Source organism: Hemitrygon akajei, chromosome 6 (assembly GCF_048418815.1).
Source record: "Hemitrygon akajei chromosome 6, sHemAka1.3, whole genome shotgun sequence".
Classification (NCBI taxonomy): domain Eukaryota; kingdom Metazoa; phylum Chordata; class Chondrichthyes; order Myliobatiformes; family Dasyatidae; genus Hemitrygon; species Hemitrygon akajei.
In genome coordinates, this window is record NC_133129.1 from 150,503,715 (window position 1) to 150,522,432 (window position 18,718).

General features: G+C 42.1%; 1 protein-coding gene across 5 annotated transcripts in view; it reads right to left on the bottom strand.

The window, feature by feature from the left end:
- dennd2b (DENN domain containing 2B) overlaps positions 1-18,718 on the bottom strand; it is a 438,424-nt gene that overhangs the window by 239,068 nt on the left and 180,638 nt on the right. For all 5 annotated transcript variants that reach the window (XM_073049545.1, XM_073049543.1, XM_073049547.1 and 2 more), the window contains exon 2: positions 9,271-9,375. In XM_073049545.1, coding sequence (XP_072905646.1) covers positions 9,271-9,344 — 74 coding nt within the window. In that variant the 5' untranslated portion in view covers positions 9,345-9,375. The remainder of the gene's footprint in view (positions 1-9,270; positions 9,376-18,718) is intronic.

Sequence of the window (18,718 nt, forward strand, 5' to 3'; positions counted from 1 at the left end):
TGCTCCCTTTTGGGGGGTTGGGGGGGGGGGTAAAGGTGAAGTGAATCAGCACCCCACTAAAGGAGAAGCAGTGGAAGGAAGGGTGCCAGCAGAAGTGGTGAGAGTAACAGAGCACCAGCGATGACACTGAACAACAAAATTCATTATCTAACCCACCAAGCCCAAGTAAATTCAGCTTTTAGGAATAAACAGTATTTCCTTTCTGAGTAGCCAATTTCATATGCACTGGCTTACATTTCATGTTTGTTTTAATTTTCACAATATATTGGATATGAAGCTATACAAGTTTCAAATAAGTTCTAGTTGCCTAATAATATAGCTGCCAAAACTGTACCAGAAAAGACACCCAAGTATACTTTTAAGAATACTATTCAGATTTGAATGATACAGCTTGCCTGCAGTCTGAGGCAGGAACTACGGTACATAAAACAGACTTTCTATAGGTCAGGTAACATCAATGGAGAGAGATGTGTCAGGTCAATAACCTTTCAGATGAAAGGTATCTATTGAGGGGACACTGATCTGAAATGTTAACTCTGTTTCTCTCTGCATTGTTGCTGCCTGTTCTGACAATTTTTTTTGTCGTGGGTCAGATTATCTGCATCTGCAGTTTTTTTCCCGCTTTATTACTGAATGCCAAGAGCCTGATCTGCAAAGATCACTAGATGGGCAGGAATTGAATTCTTTGAATGTTTTAAGGCACTTTTTGTACCTATCAAGCTGTGCTTGTTGATTCCAAAAAGCCAAAACATAGATATTTTTAACTGAGTCAATTATTCCCAAGTACAGTGGAAAAAAATCCCTTTTACCAGCAATTTTTTTTTAATCTGTGTCTCTGTAAAGCAAACCTTTCACAGTTTCACACACCTGTCATGCCTTGGGGCTTTTGACTGTGATTACCATTATTTGAAGAGTGTAATCTTACATCAGATGTTAAAGGAAATTGAGTCACAGATTTGAATACAAAGTATGCAGCACTGAAGCTCTCACTAATATTAACACAGTTGAACACACATTCGGTCAAAAGGTCAGAATTTCCTGGTTTTATTTCAGTTTTCTAGCAGCTGCAGTTTTTTGTTCCATTTTTCAAATGCCATGACATGCTAGTTAAATCACAAGTTCCATTCAAACCATTAAAAGGTATACTGAAAGTTAAATTCATCTGTGACAAATGACTTTCCAATGAAACATCTTGCCCGAAGTCATCAAACGATATATTAGCACCAAGACATTCACTTTATGTATGAAACTACACTATTGGATGTTATACTGGAGAGTATAACATCGGTAGCAGAGCAAAGGCCGCTGAGTAGGCTACGGTCAATTATGGAAAACCCTGAACATCCACTACATAGCACCATCCAGAGACAGAGAAGCAGTTTCAGCGACAGGTTGCTATCAATGCAATGCTCCTCAGACAGGATGAAGAGATCAATACTCCCCAATGCCATTCGGCTTTACAATTCAACCGCCAGGAGTAAGATATGTAAAAGTGCCGGGGTTAGGACTCAATGTATTTAAGTAAACTACTTAAGAACTTTTTAAAAGCTATTATTAATGCTTTTTGAGAGGGTGATTTTAGATGCATATCATATTTTTACTGAGTTAAGTATTGTATGTAATTAGTTTTGCTACAATAAGTGTATGGGACATTGGAAAAAATGTTAAATTTCCCCATGGGGATGAATAAAGTATCTATCTATCACCCCAATTTTAGTGTATCCTGTCCCTTTCAACTCTTCCACAATAAGTCTACTGCCCTTGCAGTGCATTGTGCACAAAGCCAGGCAGGGAGTTAAACACCTTCCCAAAAATCAGCTGAGCCAGAAGCTTTCTTCAGAGATTTTAAGAGAAACTTCTGTGAAAAAGTATTGCTGATTCAAGGGGAAATAAACAGTGGATGGAGTTGGATGTCTTTCTACTGTATATGCTTCAAGTTGAAATTCAAATTAGCCCTCACTGGAAATGATGTAAAAAAAAGCGCTTATGAACAGGAAGTGATGTTAGTACAAAATGAACTGCATAGAAAATGAACAGCGCCTCTAGAGGCAGAATGATAAGCCTTGACATTTCCAGAGGCTTATACCTCGACGTGGCTTAATGACAGCTTTTTCACCTACTGTGTTAGAGATTCATCTGGCTAAATACCAATCTAACATTTGCAAAGGGTTTTGATTCCTTTTCCCCCACAGGTGCTGCTTGACCCACTGAGTTCTTCCAGCAAATTGTTTATTGTGCCAACATTTGAAGCCTCGTGTTAACTATTCAGAAAGTGCTATTTCCTTCCTATTCTATTTGAAATGTTACATCGATTCCCCATAGTAATCTTTTACGTAGAGCTCACTTGAAAATTTTAAAAGAGCAGTTTATCCTTTAAACTAATATACATTCATTTAATACCTCCAAACTAAACTATTCAGTTACCTGAAATATCAATTATCTATCATATTTTCTCTTTGAATCTCACTGCACCTGCATTTACCCAACGCAAATTACTAGAGACTTTAAACAGAGTACCGTACGTCATATCTCTTAGTAGGCTTTGTTGTATTTTGTAACTTCAGAAACATTAAACTAATTCAAAGGGAGACATGGGAGTCCAGGAATGCGGAAAACAAACACACACACACACACACACACACACACACACATTCATCCCTGCTTAGCTATAAACTCCACGCAATAGAAAATACTATATAATACAACTACTAAATACTGTACAGACATCCACAGCATAGCAAACTCTAAATTGTCCCATTCAGGCTCAAAGATTTAATCGCTGTAGAGGCTTTCTTACTTTTGTGGGGTAACGTCTTTCCTGACAACATCTTTCCTCTGCTTGGCAGGTGAGACTTGTGGCTGTGAAATAATCTCAGGTTATGGGGCCTTCTCCATGCTGTTTGTAAGCATTGACTCTGGGTCTGCAGGAAATGGTTCTAACAGCTCTGGACACCTTTCTTTGCTGACAATTGACTGCTCTCCTCAATTAATGAACATGTTGTCTCCAGATAATATCAGACCCAATCTCCACTGTGCAGGAGAATGGTCCAGTTCTGTCCTTAATCTGTCTAAGGACCCACTTTTGATCATCTCATTAGTCTCTCTCCAGGACAGCCTGTTCAAGAGTGAAACTTCAAACCTCCTTGTTTAAGGAGCTCTCAATTTGTCCCAGCTACTTTTCCTGCATACTTCGTCTGAGATTGGGATTGAGGAGATCCAAGCATGAGCACAAAGGATGTTTGAGAAACAATATGGCTGGTCAGTGGTTTGTTGTGGAGTGCGTTACATTACAATAGTGGTCACCAACCCGTCGATCGCGATCGACTGGTCGATCTTTGAGACATTCCCAGTAAATCCCGGAAAAAAAAGAAAAATAAATACACAAATACTGTTGAGAGATTGTTTCCGGGTTGCGGGGTTTTAATTCTGTTCTTTCTGCCCAGTGCGCATGCGTGTAGCTCCCCCGCACTACACAGTGTAATTCAGTGGTCCCCAACCACCGCGAGGAAACGATATGAGTCAGCTGCACCTTTCCTCATTCCCTGTCACGCCGACTGTTGAACTTCAACCCACGCGAGGTCATCAGTCGCCTAAACGCAGTGATACCCTCGCACCAGGGATCACTGGCTGGCCTCACGCGGCCGGCAGGAAGTGCCGTTGCTACCGGCCTGGAGCGCTGCCTCTAAACCTGTTTAACACACCGAATGTTCGTGGGGAACCCAGTGCTAAAATATTCGCAGACGACCCAATTCGGGCTCAGTGTTTCGTAAGTAGCCGAGCAGCTACCTCGCTGCAATCTACTGAAACAAACTTTCGTTGGCCAATAGATCCTACAAGGGGGGTGGTCGCACGCCCTATCGCACTCCTCACTCGGTCAGCTGATCTCTCTGGACTGCGACCGCCACGGCACCAGCACAGGGAATTCCGGCCCTGACCTTATCCTCTCACCCCACCCATGACCAGCTGCACCTGGCCAAGGCGTCTGGTGGCGGCCGAGCGGGAGGCTGGAGTTTGGGCCGGGAGGCTGTCTAATGAGGCAAAGAAGCCCTCAAAACTGCTTCGGCACCTTGAGCAAGCGAGATAGAAGCTAAGTGCCAAGAGCCGCGAAAACTAAATTGCGAAATAGACCGGACATAAGGAACCTGCTTCGAGTATCGCTGTATTCCCGTCAGCCGGTCCGCAAGAATATTGTCAATATTAAACAGGTCCGCGGTGCAAAGAAGGGTGGGCACCCCAGGTGTTTATACATTACTTCTACTTCCGGGTTGCGGGATTTTACTTCCAGTATTTTCTGCCCGGTGCGCATGCATGTAACTAATCGATCTGGAGTCGATCTTGCCTTTCACTGAGGCCTAGGTAGGGGTTCTTGGGCTTAAAAAGGTTGGTGACCACTGCATTACAATATACGAAGGGGAAATTGGCAAGATTCTGGTTCAGTGTTAGTGTAGTGTGTTCCACTGACATCGCTCGCAGTGCATTCTTTAGATTCTCCACCAAGCCATGAGTAGCTGGGTGGTATGGTTCAAATGTAAGACAGTATGTCTTATTCCATTCAGTTTTAGAAATGACTGAAACTGTTCCCCCACAAACTGTGATCCATTGTCACCAGTCCTTGTGAAGAGGCTTCTCAATATATCAGCAGTGTGTGAGGCTGTAGTGGAGGCGACTGGGAACACTTCAGACCACTTTGTAGTTGCATCCACCACTACCAAGGAATCTGTGCCTATGAACGGTCCAGCAAAGTCCACATGAATCCTCTGCCAGGACAATGCAGGCTGTTCTCAGGGATGGAGACGTGCTGCTCTGGACACCTTCTGGACATGTTTGCATCCTGTACTATGTTTGGTAAGCTGCTTGATCTGCTGATCTATCCCAGGCCACCAGACAAAGCTTCGAGCCAACGCTTTCATTTTTAACCATACCTGGATGACCAGCATGTAGCTCCTCCAGCACTTAGGCTCTCAGCTTGGGAGGTATAACAATTGTCAATCTCCACATAAGGCAACCTCCATCAAGGGCAAGTTCAGCCTGATGCTGGTAAAAAAAAAAGGGGGAACTGGAATTTCTGCTGCACATTCCAGCCATTTTGGTGGCCATGTAGACCTGTGACAGTGTGGGGTCTTATCTGGTTTCCCTTTGGATCATCTCTATCATAATAAAGAGACTTTGAATTTGCGTTAGAGAGAATATGTCACGGGGAGTGTCTTTTTCTGAAAGATTTTCAGGCACTTCCTTTCCCAAGGGTAAACATGATAATTCATCAGCATTTCCATGATTATTCACCCTCTTGAATTCAATCTCGTAATTGTGTCCTCCAGAAAATGAGCCCATCTCTGCATCTGTGCTGCTGCTGTTAGAGGAACTCCCTTCTGTGGATTGAAAATGGACACTAGTGGTTGTTGATCAGTAACAAGGGTAAGCTCTCTCTCTCTCTCTCTCTCTCTCATATACAAGTACTGGTCGAAATGTTTTACACCCCAAAACAGACTCAAGGCATCTCTTCAATTCAGGCACTTATGCTGAAATGGACTCCCCTTCTTTTTGATTCCGCTTATGAAACCTAAAGCATTCTGCAATCAACAATGGCTTCAGTTCTAAATTATCCTGCATTACTTTGACAATATCAGTAAAGCTCATTTCTGCTAGTTTAGATGGAGCAGTTAAACCAAAGCAAACTATATACCTTTAATCCCAATGCACTCAGTAAAATGGGTACTGATTTCTCATTAGCTATTTTATTTGCTTCAAAATATTGTTGAATTAGCTCAGTATACATGAGCCAGTTACCTATTGTGCATTCAAGTCATCAATCTTTCTAATTCACCAGCTATTTCTGCTTTATTTATTTATTTATGATTATTATCACCTGCTACTCACTCGTGAATTCTTCCGGTTACTGCCTTTCTTTAAAAACTCGACGTGCTGGGTTTCATTCTTTTTATTTGCTGTTCCTCTTGCCATGTTTTTTTAGTTCAAACATCTTGTTCTGCTTCAACAGGTCAACAGCCTTCTCAGGTTTGTTTTTAAAATACTTCATCGCCAATGTTACGTTTTGTTACTTCAAAAACATTAAACTTATTCAAAGGATTACCCAAATTACACTGAAATACTATACACACAACATTTCAACAACATAAAGAATATTTTAATATTTATTTTTGTTATCAATAATGGAAAGCACGGCATAATATTTTATGAGCAATGATTTCACAGAGTTGAGGCATTACAGAACTTTTTGATAGTATATGTTTAAGTTTTCTGTTCAATTATTCAGAAACTGTGCACATCCACATTTTAATATTGTAATCTATTGTTTGAAAAGAATTTGTCTATTTTCATACCCTATTGATGTAAGGTCTGCAATAATTCCTCTATAATTGTATTACATTTTTCTTCTGGCAATCACTCACACTCACTAAATTTCACTGACTAAACCATCTGTTTGTATCACTCATTAAACCTGCAGCAACTGTGCTCATCATTCTGTGTGGAAAATTTTACTCAGAACAAAACCTGCAAATGTTCACATTTACTTGGATACACTTAATTTTTGATCTGAATGCCAGAAATTCATACAAATGTTGCAAAGGCAATGAAAATACTAACGTCTGAGCTTTTGTACATCATCAAATCAATTGAAGCCAAAAAAATGTTGTTGTCCTAACCATCACATGACTACTCTATATTGGCATTGAGATCCACTACCATAACCTCAGCTCAGAAGGAGGAACATTACAAGTAAATGCTCAAGGGCTGATTTATTAGGTACCCCTGCTTATTAGTGAAAATATCTAATCAGCCAATCATCTGGCAGCACTAAAAGCATAAAATCATGCAGACTTTATCAAAAAGTTCAGTTGTTGTTCACACCAAACATTAGAATGGGGAAGAAATGTGACCCAAGTGACTTCGACTGTGGAATAATTGATGGTGCCAGACGGGGTGGTTTGAGAAACTGCTGATATCCTTGGATCACAACAATCTCTACAGTTTACAGAGAATTCTGTGCAAAAAAAAAAACGCAAAAACAAACATACAGTATAGTCAGTGGCAGTTCTCTAGGCAAAAAAGCCTTGTTAATGAGAGGTCAGAGGAGAATGGCCAGAGTAGTTCAAGCTGACAGGAAGGCAGTGGTGTGGAGAAGTACATCTCTGAATGCCCAACACATCAAACCTTGAAGTGGATGGACTACAGCAGCAAAAGACCGCAAATATAAACTCAGTGGCCACTTTTTTTTATATATAGGTACAGGAGGTACTTAATAAAGTGGCCACTGTGTGCATAATGACCTGTTCTTTGAAACTTAGCAGTCAAATCCTAAGAAGGCACACTGGACTTTAATGCCATCTCAAACTTTGCAGGGTAATTAATAACTGAATTTTGCTTTTATATTTATGGTATTAACTACAGCGCTTGATAAGAATTACTGCAGCAGCCTACATTATAACAATCCACCACTACTATTTTGGTTGGTTCTAAATTCACCAAGAGTTGGAAGAGTTGCACTCTGTCCACAGTTTTTATGCTGTGTATTCCACAGATCAAAGGTTCAAAAATACATTTTAATATCAGAGTATGTATACAGTATACAACCTGCAACTTGTACTCTTCACAAACATCCATGAAACAAGAAATCCCATAGCATGAATGGTAGAAACATAAAAGCCTCCTTCGCACAGGCAGCAGCAAAAGCAAATACCCCCCCCCAACCCACCAACACCAGCAGAAGCACTAAACCACACCCTCCCCCACCAACACCAGCAGAAGCACCAAACCACACCCTCCCCTACCAACACCAGCAGAAGCACCAAACCACACCCTCCCCCACCAACACCAGCAGAAGCACCAAACCACACCCTCCCCACCAACACCAGCAGAAGCACCAAACCACACCCTCCCCACCAACACCAGCAGAAGCACCAAACCACACCCTCCCCACCAACACCAGCAGAAGCACCAAACCACACCCTCCCCACCAACACCAGCAGAAACACCAAACCACACCCTCCCCACCAACACCAGCAGAAACACCAAACCACACCCTCCCCACCAACACCAGCAGAAGCACCAAACCACACCCTCCTCCACCAACACCAGCAGAAGCACCAAACCACACTCTCCAACCCACCAACACCAGCAGGAACACCAAACCACACCCTGCAACATGCAAACACCAGCAGAAGGGAGCCCCGAAGGGACTTTGATTCAGAGTCCATCAAAACCACAGTCCCCAAACCAGCACTTCAGTATCACAGACAGGCTCCCAAGTTTTAACATTTAGCACCATTCTGTTTCCACTTTTATAGAGTTCTGCATTCTTCCATTAGTTCCCTTGTTCCAGCTGTGAGCCCAGTAATTTGATAATTGAGCTGTTCAAAGTTTGGTACCTTCATCTGTTGGTTTATTTTCTCACTTGTTTGTTGTTCCCTTTGAATATGCAGATGATAGGTTTTTTTGTTAACTTCAATCAATTAAATAGTGCTCTAAACCAACCACATAATTTCTAAAGGGTTTAAAGCATTGCCTAAAAGCATATTCATAGTTTGTGCACAAATCAGTATGGGCTGTTGTGGCTTTTGACATACTGTTCACTCTGCTGCTAATGAAAATGTATTAAAACTTAAGAGAGAAAAGCAACGATTAAAAACAGATCTCTGCATTAGAAAATTGCCCTTCAGTGTTTCAAATTCTCATACAGAAAAATATTCAATCAGAAATTTCCATGCAGCCACTTAACATTCAGCAGGAAAGTAACCCCAACTCTGTGAGAGGAACTCTGCTTCACATTGTCAAGTCATATACTAGTATATATACATTTACTAGATTTTGCCAGCGTTGAGTTTGCATGAGTCACGGCCGATGTTGCCCATCATTCTTGAGAAAACTGAGATTGCTTATTCCAATTAACTTTTGTTCTCATTGTATTTTCTGATGACAGTTCTAGAAATTGTTTTGTTCTTAGATGCTTCTTGTAGAGCTGGGCCTCGGCTGTTTGGGTCAGTATTTTGTTCAGATGTTGATGACAGCAGTTTCTGTCCTGAAATGTGTGGACAAGTTGGCTTTCATTGACGAAAATTAAATTCTGACAAGGCAGGCCTTGTTCTTATCTATGGAAAGTGACAAGGACAAACTGTGTATGCTACGAGGTCACGCTACCACTACCCCACTTCATTGAGTTACCATGAAAGGGTCATGAGAAATTCTGCAAAAAATTTCCTTAGATATAGAAACATTAGCAGCTGCTGCAGCAGTATGGAGCTGGTCTCTCACCTGGTACGTGTGTCACGAACTGCTTTAGATGTTCCAGCTGTGTGAGTGGTGCTGGTATTCTTGTTGGCAGTCATCCTTCCCTATCTCCTCAGAGTCCCTGGTCACCTGCAGTGGAGAGGGACACGTTAATTACTTGCACTGCATGTCAGTGGAGAATAATTTAACAGCAGAGCATCATCAACATTTCACAAAGAAAATAAACTGTCAGTTCGGTTTTTTGCTGGATCCGATGGATAGTATGAGCATGGATGCAAGTTTATTATATGGCAGCCGGCACACAAGAGTTCCAAACAGGTAACAAGACAACTTACATTTATGCAGAGCCTTTAGCATGGCAAAAATTTCCAAAAGGCTTCAGCACAGTGTAATTCAAACTAAGTTTGATACCAAGCCACAATACAAATCAGGGAAGTGATCGACTGCCGTGGAAAGGTCTCACATTTAACTACGTATTTGATGGTTTTCTTTCAGTAGCAACCTTGCTTTAGCTGTGTGACAAACGCTTTCAGCTTTGCACTTGAAGAAATGGCTGCGAGGCTTTAACAAAACAAGTATTAACACTGCAATGGCAACTGCTCGGCGCATGCAACAAATTAAAACTTTAATGAAACACTCTATCATCCACAGCATGCATAGAGGCTGCATAAACTGTGCTACTGAATTGTGTTTTATTTTTGAGTTCCTCTTTACCTCTGCAATACCATTGCCTGACCAGGAAACCTATTTACACACCTCAGACTGTAAACAACTCTTTTGACTCCCACATTGAATCTCTTTGCTGCTCTGTGCTGGCTCTCAGTGCTTTAGCATGAGTAGAAGGAAAACATTTGTGCAGGGTGGTTGGTGGTCTGAACCCATAATCTATTTCCCTATGGTACATTACACTGAAACACCACACACTGCCCCACATCATTCTTATTTATAAACTGGGTAGTTTACATTGCACTATCAGTATTTGGCCATTTCCTGTCAACACTCAGCAAGCAAGCAGCAGAGTTATGAGAAAACATCCTAAAAACTCAAAAAAGTCAAAGGAATGAATGTTGGAGGGAGGGTCTGGTTACTGCACTACAAACCGAAGCTCCAGGCAAACATATTTTGGGACTGAGTTTTACAAATAACTCCAAGGGGCTGACATCATAGAGTTCCTTTTGCAGCTCTCTTGCGTTCCCCCCCCCCCCCCAAGTCAAAGTTCAAAGTAAATTTACTACCAAAATACATATATGTCACCATATACTACCCTGAGATTTATTTTCTTGTAGGCATTCACAGCAGATACAAGAAACACAATAGAATCAATGAAAGACCGCACCCAACAGCATGGACAAACAACCAATGTGCGAAAGACACCAAACTGCAAATGCAATTAAAAATAATAATAATAAATACATAAACTAGCAATAAATATCAAGAACATGAGATGAAGAGTCCTTGAAAGTGAGTCCACAGGTTGTGGGAACTGTTCAGAGATGGGATGAGTGAAGTTATCCCCTCTGGTTCAAGAGCCTGATGGTTGAGGGGTAAATAACTGCTACTTAACATGGTGGTGTGGGTCCTGAGGCTCCTGTACCTTCTTCCTGTTTCAGCAGTGAGAAGAGAGCATGGCCTGGATGGTGGAGGTCCTTGATGCTGCTTTCCTGCTCTTTGTAGATCTGCTCAGTGATGGGGAAGGCTTTACCTGTGATTGACTGGGCCATATCCAGTACTGTTTGAAGGCTTTTCCTTTCAAGCACATTGGTTTCATACCAGGAGGTGATGCAACCAGTCAATATGCTCTCCTTCACAAATCTATGGAAGTATGTCAAAGTTTTAGATGTCATGGCTCATCTTTGCAAACTTTTAAGAAAGTAGAAGGGCTTCCGTGCTTTCTTCATAATGGAATGTACATGCTATTCCCAGGACATATCCTTTGAAATGATAACACCAAGGAATTTAAAGTTTCCAACCCTCTCCAGGTCTCATCCCCCATGGGAACTAGCTCATGGAACTCCGTTTTCCACCTCCTGAAGCCAATGGCAATGGTATCGTTGGCAAATTTAAATATGGCATTGGAGCTGTGCTTAGCCTCACAGTCATAAGCGTAAAGTGAGCGGAGCACAAGTACATCCTGCTTGAAGCAAGTGGGTACCTCAGATTGCCGAAGTGAAAGGTTACACTCCAGCCAGAATCAGCACAGGTCTTTGATAATCGGCCAGGCAACCCTTCTGGGCTGGATGCTCTCCATGGATTCACCCTAACGAAGGACTCACTCTCTCACGTTGGCCTCCGAGACCGAAATCACAGGGTCATCGGGGGCTGTGGGAGTCCGTGAAGATGCCTCCATATTTTGATGGCCAAAGCAAGCGTAAGTGGCACTGATCTCTGGGAGTGAAGCCTTGTTGTCACCTATGCCACCTGGTTTCAGTTTGTATGAGGTGATGGCATTCAAGCCCTACCACAGCTGTCCAGCATCCCTTTAGTGATTCAAGTTCCATCTGGAATTGCCAATTCACACATCAAATGGCTTTCCAGAGATTGTACCTGGACCTCTTCTATTTTACTTGGTTGCCAGTCCTGCACGCCACTGATCTGGCTCTCTGCAGGTTGCAGTCTCCTGTTTCATCCAGGGCTTCTGATTGGGGGAGACCTTGAATAGTTTTGTGGGGACACACTCATCTACGACTGTTTTAATAAAGTCTGTGACAACCGTGGTGTATTCAGTCAGATCTTCTGATGGGTGCTTGAAACTGGCCCAGGCCATCGACTCAAAGCAATCCCATAGCCACTCCTCTGCCTCCACGACCACCTCTTTGTTGTCTTTATGTCTGGAGCCTTGCTTGTTAGCCTCTGCCTGAGTGCAGGCAGGAAGAGCCAAGTGATCAGATTTTCGAAAATGCAGTCTAGACATGGAACCATAGGCCTTCATAATCATAGTATAGCAGTGGTCAAGTGTACGGAGACCCCTAATGCTGCAGGTGATAAGTTGATGACAATTGGGCAGAGATTTCTTCTAACAAGCCTGATTGAAGTCCCCAACTATGATCTGAAAGAGCTCAGGCTCTGCTGTTTCTTGCTTGCTGATAGCAGCAATCAATACATCAAGTGCCAGCTTAGCATTGGCCTTTGACGGTATGTAGCTGCCGTGAGAATCATGGAGGAGAACTCTGTATGACGGTTGTCACTTAATCATTAGAAGTTCCAGGACAGAGGAACACGAGTGTGACAAGACACTGTGTCCAAGCACCACAAGGAGGCTTTCATGAAACACAGACACCCACCTTTTGCCTTCTCTGAATCAGAAGTCCGGTCCATCCTGTGTATTGAGAAGCCCTTGGGTCTTACCGACGTACCTGGCTTGTCCGGAGTGAGCCATTACAGGCTACAGACTGCAGTGAGAGTAGTTCAAAAGTATATTCTGAAGTTTTGTAAGCTGCCCACAAGACGTCACTAGTGCCATCGTGCATGTAATTTAGTCACTTTTAAGTCACGATTTAAGTCGCTTATAATATTTCTGGCTGGATTTGGTGCTTCTGTTAATATATTTCATTGGTTTAATATCTAAAACATGTTCACTGTAAACAAACTGTAAAGAAATTTTGTGCTCGTGCATTCATGTGAAAGGGTGGAAGAGATGGTCATCTGGACAATAACATCAATTGGAAAGAGGAGATAATATTCCTGATCTATTTTGTTCAAGTAATCAAGAAATAAAATTTGCAATGAAAGGTGTATTCAGACCATAAATTGCTGTTAATCAATGGATCTTAATAATTCAAGTTTAACAATACTATATACTGAGTGCTACATTTTCTACAGAAGCCATTCTTTCCGTGCCTCCATAAATGATGCACAAATAAATGGCAAGTATGAGCTTAGTCATTCAGACTGATGAAACTATAACACATCATCTTAATCAACAAAAGTAATTACGCTTCGTGCCTTGGTTCTGAGGCTTTGCAGCCCTGGGGACAAGCCGAATCTAAGCCAGTGCCTCTGACTGAAGTGTCGCGGGAGAAAATGGAACACTGAGAACAGCAGATCAGCCATCGGGGATGCGGTACTTGGATTGCGCGCTCTCTCTCGTTAGTGGGGGAGAGTTTGCTGCTGATTTTCGAGTCGGAGAACTCAGGAAAAAAGCAACGCAGCAGACTTTAATACCGCAAATCAGTGAGTTGTTTGTTTTTGTCGTTCTCCTCTCTCACTGTGTGACACCTCTGTTCCTTTACTGGAGAGTATGTCGAATTGTCTGGTGAATGGTTAGTTTTTGTTTTACTGCAGATCATGGTCTTTCTTGGGGGCTTTGCTATTGCTTGCTTGGTGGGTGCTATTGTTTTTTCCTTCACGCTAAAGCAATGTGTGGTTAAGTGCTCAAGAACACAACATGCTGCCTCGGCTGGGGCTTGAAACCACGACCTTCAGATCGCTAGTCCAATGCCTTAACCACATGGCCACGCACCACACAGGCAGTGTGTTGTGTCCTTCAGCAAGGCACTTAACCACACACTGCTCCAGTCCACCCAGCTGAAAATGGGTACCGGCAAAATGCTGAGGGTTAACCTCGCAATAGACTGACGTCCTATCCGGGGGGGGGGGGGGGGGGGGGAGTCTCGAACTCTCAGTCGTTTCACGCCACGGAAACCAGCATAAGCACTGGCCTGATGAGCCTATAAGGCTTGGGACAGACTTTAACTTTTAGCTATTCTTTGGGGCACTCTTCTGTTTTCATGGATGTCTGTGAAGAACAAGAATTTCAGATTGTATGTTGTATACATTCTCTGATATTAAATGGAGCTACTGAACTATTGATATCCCAAACAAATGCACCCTACTCAATCTGTCACTGTCCTCGTTCTCTGGTGAACAGGATCAAAAAGGAGCCACCAGCTGCATATTTTGAGTTCTAAAGTGGCCATTATGGAGCCCAAAATGTGGCCCTGATGCAGCGTCAAGGCAATTAAGCTCAGAAGCATCATACTGAGTGGGACTTACATTAATGGATAATTTATTTCTTGTGCGATAACATCACTTGGAAGCACTTTGTTAAGGAATGTCATTTCCTTCATGTGTAAAACAATGCACTTTGTGGTGTATCCCATAACTTCCTCCTGAATGAAGATAGAGCTTCTCCAGGGATTGTTTAATTTTTCAGGCTCTTTTTCTTCAACATACAGCCATAGGATCTAAGTTTTCTCTGATAGCCTTTAATCAAACAACCCGTTTCCCATCATCTTTTATTCTTTAACATGTGAAGTAAAATCAAAATTAAGCTTCTGAGATCTCCAAAAATGAGTCTCATCAACATTTGTGGCTTTAATATTACCCTCACTTGTGCTACACTTGTTATTACTGTAATGTTATTCCTGTAAATTGATTTCCAGTGCCTATCGGCAGAGGAAATAACTATCTGCTGTGTCACAAAGAACATTGTACCTGTTGCCATGCAAATCACTGCAGAGCCAAAATGAAAAAAAAGTTAATGGAATCACTTGAGCAGTTTGAAAGTTGAACAAAGTCACCCAGCTTCTCCTAATAATGAACATGAAAAGCCTGGGATTCAGTAGCTCACATTGCATTGATTAATACATTGTCATATGCCTTCACAAAATTGAAGGAAGCCATTAAACCCATCAAGTCCAAGCCTGAGTCTCGGAACAATCTCTAGATTATGCACATCTATACTCACGTCATTCTACAGATGTGCAGTAGAGAACATCCTAACAAGCTGCATCACTGCGTGATACGGAAACTGCACTGCGGCAGACAGGAAAGCTCTCACAACAAGTAGTTAAAACTGCCCAATGCATCACCAGCACCAGCCTACCCAGCATGTATACAGAAAGGTGCCACGCAAGGGCCAGTAACATCATGAATGATCCTACTCACCCTACTCATTAATTATTTGTCCCATTCCCTACATAGCACCCATGCCAGGACGGTTCCTTCATTATAAGCCATGTCCTATGACATGGGTGATCATGGTCTTTCCATGACTATGATTGTTCTTGGCAAATTGTTCTACAGAAGTGGTTTGCCATTGCTTTCTTCTGGGCAGTGTCTTTACAAGACAGATAATCTTCAGAGATTGACTGCCTTGCCTTGTCACACCAGGACCAGCAGACTCAAAAAGTTACTTTCCCCAAGCAGTAGGGCTGATCAACACCTCCATCCACAAACTCTCCCCTCCACACTCCCATGCACCACAATTTTATCATTTCTTGTCAGACACCTTCTGTATAGACACTCCTGTGCCTGCTGACACCTTATGGACGTACAAACAATCTATATATACACAAACTATCCTAAGTAATTATATTTATTGTGTGTTTTCATTGCTGTGTTCTTTATCTTAATTTTTTTGTACTGCATCGGATTGGGAGTAACGATTCTTCCATTTTGCTTTACACTGGTGTACTGGAAACTAAACAATCTTGAATTGTGAGTTCTCTCTCACATACTCATTGAGCAGAGGGATCACAATGTATCCTTGAGGGTGGCAGTACAGGTAGATCAGGTGAACAAAGCAAGTAGTGTACAGGCAGTCCCCACATTATGGAAGGGCTCTATTCCTGAGAAATGTCCATGAAACAATTTTTCCATTCGTCAGAAATGTTATTTTCTATAGCTACCAAAACATATCACTCTACTCATACTTGCTGTAATTCTTTCATACCATCAAACATTCGCCCAATGTTTCCTATAGAAGGGGAGTCTAGACCAGAACATAGAGCTTCACAATAGAAAAACATCCCTTTGGAACAGAGATAAGGTAGAAGTTCTTCAGCCAGAAGGTGCTGAATCTGTAGAATACCTTGCCACAGATGGCTGTGAAGGCCCAGTCATTTGGTATATTTAAAGCGGAGCTTGACAGGTCCTTAATTAGTTAGGGTGTTATGGAGAGAAAACATGAGAATTCAACTGAGAGGGATAATAAATCGGACATGATGGAATAGCAGAGCAGACTCGATGGGCTGAATGGCCTAATTCTACTCCTGTGTCTTAGGCCTTACGAAGGAATTTAATATAACCACCAGGTGCAAGAGCAGCAAATCATGCAGAATATTTAAGCTTCAAGTAAAATATTTCAGGCATGTCTTCAATGCGATTCCAGGAACTGTGCATGTTTGGAAATTCCCTCGAGATGCTGGACTGACCTTCCAGTTAGAAAGGTCAGAAGAAAACAACAATGTATCCTAAACATTGTTATAATAATTTTTAAGAGTCATGATTCATAGGTTGTTGCCAATAAGTTAAATGATCTATTACTATTAATTCATTTATGTTTATGTGTGTCTAATAATAGTAAGGTGGGGAAGGGTAGGTTGATGCTGGAAATTAAAACATTCTTTTGTCTTTTCCCACACAGTGCCTCATAAGTCAACGGGATGACGTAATGAATACATGGCATGAACAGCAAACGAGCACCACATGCTTTAGAAAAGTACTGTCCATATGAAGACCATAAGACATAGGAGCAGAATTAGGCCATTTGGCCCATCATGTCTGCTCCACCATTCCATGATGGCTGAATTATTATCCCTCTACACCCCATTCTCTTGCCTTCTCCCCACAGTGCTTGACAAATGCTGAACCAAACATGAAACTATCAACCACCGCTTTAAATATACCCAGTGGCTTGGCCTCCATACCTAATCTGTGGCTATGAACACCAGTGTCTCACTGCTCCCTGGCTAAAGAAATTCCTCCTCATCTCTGCTCTAATTGAACCTTCCTCTATTCCAAGGCTATGTTCCCTGGTCCTAAACCACCACCCCCCCCCCCCCCCGCCCCCCAATATAGGAAACATCCACTCTTTCTAGGCCTTTCAATATTCGATAAGTTTCAATGAGATAAGTTTCAATGAGATATCTTTTCTTAGAGGCCCAAAACTGCTCACAATACTCCAAGTGCGGTCAAACCAAAGCCTTATAAAACTTCAGCATTACATTCCTTCTTTCATATTCTAGTCCTCTCAAAATGAATGTCAACATTGCATTTGCCTTCCTTACCACTGACTCAACCTTTAAGTTAACTTTTAGAGAATCCTGCAAGAGGTCTCCCAAGTCCCTTTGCACCTCAGATTTTTTATTTGTTCCCCCATTTAAAAAATAGCTTACGCATTTAAGCCTGCTACTGAAATGCATGATCATACACTTCCCTACACTATATTCCATCTTCCACTTATCTGCCCATTCTCACAACCTTTCCAAGTCCTTTTGCAGACTCCCTGCTTCAATGCTACCTGTCTCTCCACCTACCTTTGTATCATCCACAAACTTGGCCACAGAGCCATGAATTCCACCATTCATATCACCGACATAACGTGAAAAGAAGCAGTCACAACACTGATCCCTGTGGAACACCACAATTCACCGGCAGCCAACCAGAAAAGGCCCCATTTATTCTAACCCTTGGCCTCCTGCCAGTCAGCCAATCTGCTGCCCATGCTAGCATTTTTCCCATAATACCATGTAGCTTGTTAAGTAGCCTCATGTGTGGCACGTTGTCAAAGGCCTTCTGAAAAATCAACTATACAACATCCACTGACTCTCCTTTGTCTATCTTGCTTGTTAAAGAATTCCAACAGATTTTTCTGGCAAGATTTCTCCATAAGGAAACCATGCTGACTATGGCCTATTTCATGATGTGCCTCCAAGTACCCCGAAACTCATCCTTAGTAATTAATGCCAACATTTTCCTAACCACCAAAGTCAGGTTAATTGGCCTATAATTTCCATTCATCTGCCTCCCTTCCTTCTTAAAGAGTGGAGTGACATTTTGCCATTTCCCAATCCTCTGGAACCTTTCAAGAACCTAGTGGTTCTTGAAAGATCATTAGTAATGCCTCCACAATCTCTTCAGCTACCTCCTTCAGTACCCTGGGACGTAGTCCACCTAGTCCAGGTGACCTAAAAAGCCTATAGACCTTCCAACTTCCCAAGCACCTTCTCCTTAGTAACAGCAACTACGCTTACTTCTGCCCCTGACACTCGCGAATCCCTGGCATACTGATAGTGCCTTCCACAGTGAAGACTGACTTAAAATACTTTTTACATTCACCTGCCATTTCTTTGTCCTCCATTACCACCACTCCAGTGTCATTTTCTAGAGGTCCAATATCCATACTCACCCTCTTTTATCTTTATATATCTGAAAAAAACTTTGGTATCCTCTTGTATATTTATGATTAGCTAAACTTCATATTTCATCTCATCTCCTTATGGCTTTTTTATTTGCCTTCTGTTAGCTTTTAAAAGCTTCCCACTAATTTTTGCCATATTATTTGTCCTCTCTTTTCCTTTTATGTTGTCTTTGACTTACCTCGTCAGCAATGGATGGGTCATTCCCACTTCACAGTACTCCTTCATCTTTGGGATGTATCTATCCTGCGCCTTCCCAATTACTCACGGAAAGTACAGCCATTGCTGTTTTGCCATCACCTCTGATAGTGTCACCTTCCAATCAACTTTGG